At 46.8% G+C, this 12,532-nt stretch overlaps 1 protein-coding gene and 1 long non-coding RNA gene across 7 annotated transcripts in view; one reads left to right on the top strand and one right to left on the bottom strand.

Annotated features, from left to right (window-relative positions):
• Window positions 1-12,532, top strand: part of FRMD5 (FERM domain containing 5) — a 129,011-nt gene that overhangs the window by 105,105 nt on the left and 11,374 nt on the right. For 5 of the 6 annotated variants that reach the window (XM_077919113.1, XM_028706129.2, XM_028706128.2 and 2 more), the window contains 4 exons: window positions 4,636-4,733; window positions 5,248-5,371; window positions 6,181-6,268; window positions 10,074-10,162. In XM_077919113.1, the coding sequence (XP_077775239.1) occupies window positions 4,636-4,733; window positions 5,248-5,371; window positions 6,181-6,268; window positions 10,074-10,162 (399 nt within the window). The remainder of the gene's footprint in view (window positions 1-4,635; window positions 4,734-5,247; window positions 5,372-6,180; window positions 6,269-10,073; window positions 10,163-12,532) is intronic. The other variant, XM_028706130.2, reaches the window with a different exon arrangement.
• LOC144325529 (uncharacterized) lies at window positions 4,025-8,451 on the bottom strand. Its single transcript, XR_013390711.1, has 2 exons — window positions 7,904-8,451; window positions 4,025-6,873 (listed from the first exon to the last, which is right to left on the bottom strand). It is a non-coding gene; the product is annotated as an uncharacterized LOC144325529 (long non-coding RNA).

The following is a 12,532-nucleotide window of genomic DNA, read 5'->3' on the forward strand; positions in this document are numbered from 1 at the left end:
AACAGGGATGGGCGGATTCTGTCCTTTCCAGCTTTTCTCAGTTTCTCATTTTTTTTGTAATATCGCCACATCAGTTTTTGATATATATTTTTAAAGGGTAAATCCAGATTAAAGCAGTGGCAGAGGGAATTATGGGCCTGTGTTTTTATGCATGTCGATGCTGCAAAAAACAACAACAGACTTTACATGAATGAGGAGCCCCCATTTCTCAGTAAACATCTGCCTGGACGCTCCCTGAGAGTCCCCTGAGGCTGTCTGGTGGGACATCCTCATTCTAATCAGCTTTTCTGTAGGGCTGAAGCCAAAAAGGGTGTGGAGGGGGTGCTTGGAGCCTCACAGAGAACTGCTATTGAATTGCTACTCCTTTGTTTTCATTGATGACTGCACATACTGCACACTGAGCAAGTGCAAGGTTCTGTAAGTCATATACATGGAAAGTTTGTGGAAGTTTCTGGAAAGAAGGTCTTTTACCTGTGTGCATTGAGAAGGTGGCTTTTTGCAGATATGCTCACCATCATGATCAGAGGTGGAACATTGGCTCTGCTTCCTTTCCCCCCTTGCCAAAAATCAGAGCAGCAGGCAAAAGCCTATTTTGTTCTGAAGTGGGGCTTGGTTGGGGCAGCTTGCAGCCAGTGCAAGTGTAGAAAACATGGATTTTGGCCATTTCAGGTGGTCCGTAAACACATTATCAGATGGAAAGATGAGGCAGCCTGGGGAGTCTTGAACAGCGAAGTTGATGAGCTTAGCTTTTTCCTCCCCAAAACAGCTGCCAGGAAGATCTGAGTTATTGACAGTATGTCGGTGTCCACCTCTGGCTTGGGTCGGTTAATTTGGGGATCTAATCAGGGTTTAATTTAATTTAATTTAATTTGGGGATCTAATCAGTTCGAAAGCATGTCAAAGTGCAAGTAGATAAATAGGTACCGCTCCGGCGGGAAGGTAAATGGCGTTTCCGTACGCTGCTCTGGTTCTCTAGAAGCGGCTTAGTCATGCTGGCCACATGACCCGGAAGCTGTACGCCGGCTCCCTCGGCCAATAAAGCAAGATGAGCACCGCAATCCCAGAGTCGGTCACGACTGGACCTAATGGTCAGGGGTCCCTTTACCTTTACCTTTAATCAGGGTTGAAATTTGCTCACTACTGGTGACACAGGGGCATAGGGAGTAAAGCATAACGAGTTAACTCCGCAGACTCAAGGTTATTACTGAAGCAAATCAATGTGTTTGTTGTTGTACAATGCTCCAATTAAAAGAGTTTATTTCCTTTCCCAACTGAAGATTTGTTTTCCTAGCCCCCACAGCCCATCTGCTGGTGAAACATAATTTCTAAATTCCATAGTTCATTTCTAATCTCTGTTATTTTGTAGTTTACTGGGCACTTTGGGATAATGTCCTGCTTTACCCAAACAGCTGGGAGGGAGCAGGTAAATAAGAGATGAGGCAGGAGGGAGGGAAAGAAAGAAAGAAAGAAAGAAAGAAAGAAAGAAAGAAAGAAAGAAAGAAAATAAATGATGCTCTGTACAACTTTCATCATGATCAGGAACTGGACCAGGAGAAGATTAGTTACCTAGGTGAGCCCAAGTGGAATGCAGGCTGTGGATTACCAAAACGTATCTGGGGGAGCTCAATGTGGTACACATGGTTCTTTCCTTCCCCATTTAATCTTCACAACAAGCCTGTGAAGTAGGTTAGGCTGAGTGGGAGTGACTGGCCCAAGGCCACCCAGTGAGCTTCATGACCAAGTGGGGATTTGAACCCTGGTCTCTCAAATTCTAGTCTGACATGCTAACTACTGCAACACTCTGGCTATCAGCATTTTACTGGTGCTATGATGTTCCCTTCAATAGTAGCATCATCCAAGATGCCACACAATTGTTACCTAGAGTCAGCAAAAAAAAGAAAAAAGAAAAAAAAAGGCAAGCAACTTGCAGAGTTTTGTTTTTTCATTCTTCTCACCCATTTTAGTCCACCATGGCTGCTCATCTGTTGCAATTGATGGTTCTTCAAGCCTAACAGAGTGCAGAATAACAGGGTACAATCTGGGTGGTGACAGCTCAGTTTGGGTCCTTATTTGAAAAAAGTGCACAACTCCCTTCTCCTTGGAATCTGCCAGGCTAGATCCCAGGCTTCCAAGTTACCCTCACAGCTGCCCTGTTTGATTTGCAGATTTTATGGTAAATGCTTCTTTCAGCAACTGCTGCATTGTGCAGCCATTAGGCCTGAATTTGAATGTGGAATGGTCAGTAGGAGGTATGGCTGGCATTGATTCCATGGTTGATATGCTAATCAGGACTGCTCAGAGGTCAGTGCCTTGACAGTCATCAAAGATAATAAGGCAAATTGAAATCCCATCCAGAAATATATTTGGGGAGGCAATGGAAACCCAACCACTTCAGGTCATCAAAGCAAATCCTTGCAATCCCAGAATTTGCAGAGGAGGAGGCTGAGTTGCTGCAGGTGGGGGATGGAGCCAGTTGCTGCCCTGGCTCCCGGATAATCTGGCTTTACATATTTTCTGGCTGCCTGGCCCCCTCTCTTGGCATATCTCCCTCCTGCAGGTGAGGAATTAGATTACTTTCTCTGTCCCTGCAACCCAGCAATTTCTGCTTTTCATAGCCAGGAGATTTTAAATGGGGGCAAACCTAATTTTAGCTGGCATGTCTGTAAGCTAATTCATGTCGTCTCTCAAATCTTCTGGGTTGGAAAGTCAGGGAATGTAACAAATGAGAAAGTAGGAATCAAAATGGTTAACTGCCTGGCCGCTGGTGAGTCAGTTCATTTCAGCTGAAAAATATGTCATTTCTTAATATCTCCAGTGAAAGTAAATCCAAGAGTTTCTTAATTCGGGTTTATTGAAGAAAGATGATCATTTCTGCTTGCTAAAGATACAGGCAAACTCTGTATTTACTGGAACGCTTCAAATCAAAAGGGAAAATGGCACAACTGAGCACTGATTTCACTAGGGCAAAGCAAGGACCAGGGCAAAGTAAAACTTCTCATTTTAATAAGCAAATGAAATTAAAGTGCTTCTGAAAAGGTTGGACAGCAATCAGGTGCTCAGAGGAGGAACGGCTCTTTGGGGAAATGGATTTGAACACCCTAGGGGCCCCCTTTGCTCCTGCCTTGACTAGTGTGGCTCAATATTCCATTGCAAAAGTGCAGGAATAGAACAGCGTGCATCCAACTGTGCACAGACCTATCCTGCCTCCCAGTTGTTGGAAGAACAGGAACCCAAAGAAAGATTCTTTCCAAAGGCAGGGTGGTCCAACACACAGCCCCTGAGGCCAATCTTGGTGGCTTTCCCACTCCCCACCCTCTACCTCATCCAGGGCAACACAGCCAAGCTGGGGGAGACAGTAGTGAGTGCGTGTGCTGCCGCTGAAGGTAGGCTGCTGCGGCTATTGTTCCTCCTCCTCCTCCTCCGCTGTTGCAGGAGCTCTGTGCAGCCACCAGGCTGTGCTCTCGAGCCCACTCAGAGTGTGGCTGCATCACCAGACTGACAGGGTTCTGGAGCACTGGAGCTTCCCAGGATGCGGGCAGTACAGAGAAGAAGTGTGGTGTGTGTGTGTGTGTGTGTGTGTGTGTGGTTCAGCATGGAATACTTCGCTTTCTTTCTTGCAATACAGAGAGGTCTGAGCTTTGGGGTGCACCAATTGGTGGGGGAGAGAAAGGAATTTTGGTACCAAGAAGCATGGGGTAGGTCTGTGAACAAGCATTTTCAAACATGAACTTCATAAAGTCCAAAACTCTATAAACAACTTAGCAAGACAGTTTACTCAAGATATGCCTGTGGAACAACGAACCTCAAGGCGGACATAGATCAACATGTGAAGAATTCTCTAGTTCGCACATCCCACTGATGTCTGCATTGTTAACAAAAATGCATGCCTCTGTTTGCATATTAAATCTGTTTAATAAATAAGTGTTTTAAATCTACTAGTTTTTGTATTTAATTAAATCTGTTGTTCTATTTAAATATATATGTTTAATTAAATACATTAATTGTGTATGTATTTTTTTTAAAAAAAACACTATATTGCAAACACTTTAATTTACGATACAGAAATTTAATTCAGTGTGTGGCTGCCGGGTTCTCTGTCAAAACGCTCTTGCAGCCCATTTGGTCTGGGAGGTTGGACTGCCCTGCTTTAATGCTTAGATTGGTGCGATCTATATGCAAATTGCTGAGGCACAGTGGGCAATACAGAGTTAATCAAAGGCACAGATGTATAAAGGCAGGTGATCTAACTACCCAAATTTCTCCCATGGCCACCAACTTTAAAAGATCAGATGAATTCTTGGAGGGGGATATGGGTGTTATTGGCTTCAAGCCACAATAGCTATGTTCTGCCTCCATGGTTGGAGACAGCGATGCTTCTGATTATCAGCTGCTGGAAACTTCAGGAGGGGAGAGGGCTGTTGCACCCAAGTCTTCATTGCAGTCTTCCCTTTGGGGGCATCTGGCTGGCCACTGTGAGAACCTTCCTTCTGTTCTTTATTTCTGCAAGTGGAACAAATGGGAGAGGCCTTGCTATGAAGCCCTGCTCCTTGCAAGAACTGCGTAGCGGAAGCTACTCTTGGTTGGGTCTAATGAGAGGCGTCACTGACTCCCTGTTTGCTGTGGTTCTCTTGTCAGGTATCTCGTCTTCTTGCAGATCAAAAGAGATCTCTATCACGGCCGCCTCCTGTGCAAGACATCAGACGCTGCTCTGTTAGCTGCCTACATCCTTCAAGGTAATGCCTTTTGGCAAGGTACATTTGCTTTCCATGATAAGTACTGATGGCATAATTTCATCTACAAGGGCAGCGTGCATAGGAATGCCATATGGCTGCTGTCTTGGGCTCCTGCTTCTGGGCTGCTCTGCCATCCGGGGCAGGGATTGGTGGAATCCTATATGTCCCATATGGATGGCTACTAGCCATGATGGATGTTATGTTCCGCCTGCACACCTGGAAGCAGCAATGCTTCTGAATACCAATTTCTGGAAGCCGCAGGGGGGGAGAGTGCTCTTGTGGTCGAATCCTGTTTGTGAGTTTCCCACAGGCATCTGGCTGACCACTGTGAGAACAGGATGCTGGATTAGATGGGTCAATGGCCTGATCCAGCCAGGCTCTTCTTGAGAGCACCAGCTTGGGGAAGGCTGTGGCCTTTAGTGCTCTCTGACTTGACTTGCTCCATATACTGAAAGGGAACAGAGCAGCCCTTGCCTGCGCTGATTCTTCTCTCTCTCTCTCTTCTGTCCTTCAGCGGAGATTGGTGACTATGACCCCGGAAAGCACCCTGAGGGCTACAGCTCCAAGTTCCAGTTCTTTCCCAAGCATTCAGAAAAGCTGGAAAGGAAGATTGCGGAGATCCACAAGATTGAGCTCAGGTGACCTTCCAGCTCTGTGCTTAGTCCGGATCCTTACTTGGGGGCAGGGGGTGGGTACGCAATCCATTCTTAGGTCTGCAGTGGAAATTCATTCAGACACAAATCTGCCCTGAGATGGGATGTGCCTGGGGGTGAGGGAATTAGGGGTGTGTGTGAGTAGTGGCCATCCACCTAGGCTGCTCCTTCAGAGCTGCTAGCCATCCCAGTAGGAAATTATTCATTTATTTATTTATTAGGCTTATTAGTTGCCATGTGCTGATGAAGTAAAAGCCATGAAACAACCCCGACATAATAAATCCAGCTGTTAATAACTAGAACAGGAAGACCTAAGTAAAGTTTTATTTAAAAAAAATAGGCCAGTTGGCATAAGCATTTGCAGCAGCCCAGAGGGTCTTAGATGCAGTTGGCCTAGCAGGGCTCACTCTCCTAGCTGGGATTCCTCAGCTGACCCTTTGGGTCCTTTCCAACTCTACACTTCTGGGATTCTTCCAATGCACTGTGGATGGGCACCCCCACACTGGCAAAAGGGAAAGGCCACAGGCAGACGACAAGAGGTCAGGCCGAGGCAGCGACCCAGATGGGTACCCTGGGACTTCCTAAGGGTTGCACCTTGTTCTGCCTGTGTGACAGGCAGAAATTCAACAGGCACCATATGGCTAAGACGTGAACTTTTCCTTTTCTCCTCATTTCAACAATTTGTATACTACTTCATTTGTATGCTACTGTCTCTTTACCTATGAATGTAAACAGGGCATGTTTTGATTCAAGTTGATTGCCCCCATTTCTCTCTCCCCTCCCCTCTCTTCCAGTGGTCAGACACCAGCTACTTCAGAGCTAAACTTTTTAAGGAAAGCTCAGACCCTGGAGACGTACGGAGTTGACCCACATCCGTGTAAGGTACAAAGCAGCAACCTCCCCGACACTCGGCGGTGCCTTAGGGAGATCTCTTGTGGGATTTCAGTCACTTCTACATGGAGCTCTTTTCTAGAAGTTAACTGGCCTTGCAGGTCAGTAATGGAGGAAGTAGCTGCTTCAAACACATACCAGTTGGCCATGCAACCAGAAAGTAAAACAAACCACAATTTGGTGGCTGTATCCATCTTTGAAGGAAGTACTCTAGGCCCAGTACTAATGGAGACCAGCCCAGCTAATGGAGACAGTTTGGAGACCATAGGAAGCTGCCTTAAGTAGAATCAGACCCTTCCTCCATCCCACACAGTACCCAGTAGCTCTCCAGAGTTTCACGCAGGGGTCTTTCATTCTCTTCCACCTTACCTGGAGCTGCTGTCAGGACCTGGACCTGGGATGTCCCACATCCAAAGCAGATGCCCTTTCCCTCTAGCTTTGACTTGCAGTGAGATGGTTTTGTAAAACTTCTATGCTTGGTGGTTGTTGCTTTTGGTCTTCGATCAGACATTCAGGGCAGCCGGCAATGAAGTCTAATGTTACAATATCCTACAATTCAAGCATTCCACAATTCAGCAAAACGAGTTGCAATCAGCCTGAGGATAGAATATTAACAATGGCACAAAGACAGTCATAATTTACATGGCTCTTCACTTTCACCTAACCAGTGTCATGCCTCCCTTTCCTGTTCCTACTGCTGCCCTCCTAGGGAGCGATCTTCATCTGCAGAAGAAACTACCAGTTCATTTAATTAGGCTGAACAGGGCAAAGCACTAATTTATCCCCAGGGGGCCCTGGCAGGCCTCTCTGTGGAAGGTGGCTGCGATTCAGATGGGGGGGGGGGATGTGATGAACGCAGTGGGTGCTGCAGGTTCTGCCACAATGGAGGAGGAGGGCAGGGGTGCCAAGAGCAGGTTGTGGGGTCCCCCCAGCAAGGGCAAACAGGCTAAAAATATTTACATAGAGTGTGAAATAAAAGTGTGATCTCATTTTTTATGTTAATAATATGGTAATAGTCGTGTCTGTTGAAAATACTAAGATCTTACTGACTATTATCAATAATAGAAGCACCCAGACCATCGTTGCTGAACTAACCAGACACTTTGAACGTTAAACTTGTACATGCAACGCAATGCAGTGTGCACCACACAACAACTTTGTTGTATTTGCACTTATGAAAACATATGAATGCGACTGTGTTTAATAAGATGAAGCTACGCTGTTGTACTGTCAAAGTGCAAATGTTCGTAGAGAGTCAGAAATGCTCAGGTCACAAGAGAAGTTTGCAAAGGCACTGTTTAGAATTGTGCATGCATTGAACACGAAATATGTATTTTGTTAAGAATTGCATAAAACATATGCAAGATAGTTGGAGCCCCTTCCGGACTGCTGGTCCCCAGTAATTTGTACCAGTTTCTCCCCATACACACTCCCCTTGTCAGCCCTGGAGGAGGGGGTCTGTGCTTAGTAGGCTGTGTGCTACAATGCAGCAAGCCCAGAGGATTGCCACCAACTCCCCCCAATTTGCTCCTTGGCATGCTGGAAGCTGTGCACTGGTCTGATTCTAGCATAATCCCCCCCCCCCCCCCCGCAAAACACACACACACACACACACACACTATTTACGTGTCCGTGAAGGAATTCCCTTGCAAAAGACAGATGAGTCAACTTCAAGGGATCTAAATTTTCCATTCATTTTCATTTCTGTATTGGCCACAGGTCACTAGAAAGATGAGAAAATGAAGTACATTAAATGATTATTAATGGAACCATCTCTTTGCAGAGTGTTGCAATAGGCAAGAGATAGGACACACAGTCACTACCATGATCATAGGAAGATTTTGTGCCATGAAATTCAGTAAAAGCTGCAAAAGCTGCTGGTTTAAAGAGGTATTTCTAGACACCTGTTTGCTAAGAAAAAAACTAAGGTTTTGAAGGTCTGGCCCATCTTCCTCACCTTGATTTCTAGCAAATGGTGCTAGAAATTTAGCTCTAATTCATAAATTCAGCATTTGAAAAGGGACGCATAAGAGCCTCAGTTTCTCCGATTGTGGGAAGATAATCAGGTGTCATGAAATAACTGGGTGCATCCTACTTCCAAAACAACTGCTAGGGTCAGATTACACTTTAGCCAACTAACAAGCCTGACAATACAAATTCTCGCATCACAGTCCCCCCCCCCCCAAGGTTTCTTTCCAGGGACGCGGACTTATAAAAAATATTGGGGGGGGCCGGGAAAGCTCATGAATAATAAATAAGCTCATGAATATGCAAATAAAGTGGCGCCGCCTCCTCGTGAGCGAATAGGGGAGAGCGTGCTGCGCCTATTAATCAGCTCCAAAGGAAATTGGGTGGAGCTTTTGCTCGGGAGGGAGGGCAGGAGGCATGCAGCCCGCCCCTCCCTGTGCATTTTGGGCTGGGGGAGGGGCGGCGATGGCGCTCTGCTGGAGGGGCGCCGGAGATTATTGGGGGGGCGGAGCCCCCCCAAACGAATTTTTGAGGGGGCTCGGGCCCCCTCAAGCCCCATGGAGTCGGCGCCTATGTTTCTTTCTAGCCAGTCTTTTGATCTCACAACCCCTGTGGGGTCCTGGCCCTGGTCTGGAGCCAGAGGCGAGTGGGTGGACCAAGTCTGAGGCTTTCTGTGCCAACATCTAAAGAGCTGGACCAGGCTCCTCATCCTGATACTGGGACCAAGGAGGCTGGTTGTCAGGAGTAAAGAGCCTGCAGAACCCTTGTGGGTACCTTCCTCTCAGCCTGGGGAATTGGGTGCCTCCCACACTACCCTACCATGCCTGCTCAGTCATGCAGGGAATGTGGCTAATGAGAGGCCACAGAGAAGTGCCCACCTCCAGACCAGGTGGGTGAGCTGGAGGGAAAGCCTCAGGGAGGCCCCAGTTCTTCTCTGACAAAGGCTGAGGTTGCTCCCAATAATGTCTCCACCCAGGGCCAGTCCTACCATAAAGCAAAGGGAGGCAGCTGCCTTGGGTGGCAAACACTGCAGGGATGTGTGCCACATGGCACTCTGATGTCCTGTTGCCAACATTGAAGTAAAGGTCAACTGCCTGAGTGGTTGGCTTTCCTGCTTGGGATTGAGGAAGGTGCCATTTTGTCCTTACCTCAGGTGGCAAAATCTCTTGGGCTGGCCCTGTGTGAATTCTCCAGCCTGCCTTAAGAGTTGTGCCTCATGGCTAGAGAGACTTCAGAACAAAAAGGGGCTTGCAAGACACAGAATCATAAAATTGCAGAGTTGAAAGGAACCCCAAGGGTCACTTGGTCCAACCCCATACTTCAATGCAGGAAGCACAGATAAAGAATTCCTGACAGATGGCCATCCAACTTCTGTATGAAAACCTCCCGTAAGGTTCTAACTATTAAAAACAGAGCAATTAACTTGTCTCCAGGGTGGTCAAGAGGTTATTAGACTTTGGGGCAGGATCCTTGGCTGGCTGGGCTGGAGGGAACAAAGAATATGACCTGCTATGCAGTAAATGATGTGAAGAAATGATGGGCAAAGTCATTTTGGAAACCAGGAACACGATCTAAGGCACCGAGGGTCTTCTGAAAGGGCAGGTGAGGAACCTGCCACTCCTCCCCGTGCTCAAGAGGAGAGACGTGGGATCTGCTTTCGTCCCTGATTCATTTCTCTGCTGCTGAAAAAGGAGATTTTCATAGCACAGGCCTCTTGTCAGCTCTTTCCTACCCAACAGCTTCTTGTGCCAGTAGATGCAAGTGGAAGTTGTCCTGCAAGCCTTACTGGCTCTGCACTGTGTGACGAGAAGTTATTGCTCTCTTGCAGGATGTGTCTGGAAATGCTGCTTTTTTGGCCTTCACCCCGTTTGGATTTGTTGTCCTGCAAGGAAACAAGCGAGTCCACTTCATCAAATGGTGAGTTCTGCTCTGGAAACCCCAGTTCTACCATTCCTTTTTGGGTGGCATTGGAAGCTTTCTCTGATATCACCCTGTTGCCCCTCATTTACCCCCTTTGGTGCAGAACAGAGACCTGCTGACCAAGACAGGATCTGACCTTCTAGTTGGCTTGGCATCCCACTTTTGCTCTGCTCTGCCCCTTTTGTCCAGAGGCTGGGAGGCCTTCACAGCCAGCTGATGTGTTTTGACAGTACGTTGCTTCTAATGTGAGGGTGAGAACTTCAGGTTTTGTGCCTTCCTTCCTTGCTTCCTCTTCTAGTCAGATTTAGCATCCATTCGTTCTCCTGGAACCCACGACTAAATTCTACAGCTTCTACACATGACGTGGGTAGGACTTTGTGAGCTGAGCTGGAACTCACACACACACAAACACACACACACACACACACACACACACACACACACAGAGTTTGTCTAATTCTTGCCCCAGACAAGTACCATTTGCATTTCACTTAGTGGCGAGTGCAACTGGTGACTTTATAAATGGTGAATTGGGGTCGGAACTGCAGTCCCCAGAACATGTGGGGGGGGGAGAGGCATGCTACTGCTTTTGCTCTACATAGACAAACCAGATTCCACTGGGCACAAATACTTAGCAACCCAGCATGCAGCTGTTTCCTGCTAAACAATGCAATAGGTGCAGAGGGTAGGGAGCTGACTTAGCTGGGAGTTGTGGGGGATGATACCTGAAATGCAAGGAAATAATTTCAGATATACCGTATTGGCCCGAATATAAGCCGCATCTGCAAAGAAGCCGCACCTTTAAAATTCAGGGGGGGGGGGAGAGAAAAAAGACAATACCCAAATATAAGCCACTCCCTTAAAATTCCACAGGCACTCACACCCGCAAATGGCAAATGTTCCGTTTTACTGTATGTCTGTTTCGGCAGCGATATCATAAAAGCCCATTTTTGTAGGCTCACGAATTTAAGTCGCACTTTAACTTTTCATGATCAGAATTTGGGGGGAAAGTGTAGCTTATATTCGGGCCAATACGGTAGCAGGTTTTGGTCCCACCTGCTTCTACTGGACACAGTGTTCCTGATGGCCTCTCTCAAGTCATGATTATATTGGAAGACACTTGCCATGAATCTACCTGTTCCCTTGACCTTCTTGGGGATCATGTGGTTAAAAGCAAATGGGCAGTCAGCCGGATATGAGACAATGTGGCAAGTCAGCCTTTTTATTGTGACAGCGGAGATGTAAAGGATACTATTAATTTTACATGTAGCGTACAAGTATTTTGTTCTGAAAAATCTGGGGAATTTTCAGAAGTGTAGCTTTGAATTTGTGAAACTTCTCTCAGTCTAGTGTTGAGTGGTCACCTGTGCAGTCACACCTATCTCTGGGTTCCTCACCTGCCCTGTGTCATTCTCTAGGAACATCCCAAAGCTCTTGCCAGGGAGTTGGAGCACCAGGACTTTTTGATATGTGCACTTATATCAAGGGGGGGCAGGATTAGCACCTTCTCACCCATTTCCTTGCAAGGCATCCACTCTAAAGTCAGAGGACCTGTGGTAGGGAAGGAAGTTGAGCTGTGAGTGCACAGGTGACCACATTAAGTACCGTATTTCAGTGACAAGTAAATAACCAGCTCTGTGCAGTTTCACACCTAGGCAACTGGCAATCTGATGTACCTGGAAGAGAATCCTGGTGTCCTTGTGCAATGAGGTTGTGGAGGGCTGTCTGCAACCCTGGAAGCTGTGTTTGGCCTTGAGCTACACACTGTCGCTCCAGACTTTATTATGGCTAGTGAAAATGGCTGCTAGGCATTTTGTTCCAGGAAAAGCTTTAGGCAAGCCATTAGCATGCCGCACTTGGGACGTATGCCCAATCTGTGTCCTATTAGCACCACATTATTGCTCTCAGAGCTAGCAGCAACAACACTTCATTTTTGGAAGAGAAAAGCCAAAATCTTGTCATTCTGCAAAACCCAAGCCTACTTGTTCTTTTAGCCTTAGGATTCCCCACCCTCCACCAGTTATCCTTCCCAGAATTTATCCCCTTGGTTAAAGATTGGGGCATTGCATTTTAGCTGCTGGAGGGAATGTGCTTTGGCAGTCAGTGGACACAACCCAAGGAGCTGTGTCCCTTGCTTACTGAAAGCATATTATGTTTCTCTAAGAGAGTTCCTGGTAATTAGGGACCTGGTCGATGGGTACTAAGGCTCAGAGTTGCCCAGGTTTTTTGTTATCTCTGAAATTACCAGTGGCTATTTCCAAATAAGTCATTTACTCACCAGGGTCAAATTTCTCTCCTTACAAAGGACCAAGGCACCCTGAAAACTGTCCTTGCCCCAAAGGTAGATAGCTGCGCAGGGCAATACAT

Source organism: Podarcis muralis, chromosome 14, assembly GCF_964188315.1.
Source record: "Podarcis muralis chromosome 14, rPodMur119.hap1.1, whole genome shotgun sequence".
NCBI classification, from domain to species: Eukaryota; Metazoa; Chordata; class Lepidosauria; order Squamata; family Lacertidae; genus Podarcis; species Podarcis muralis.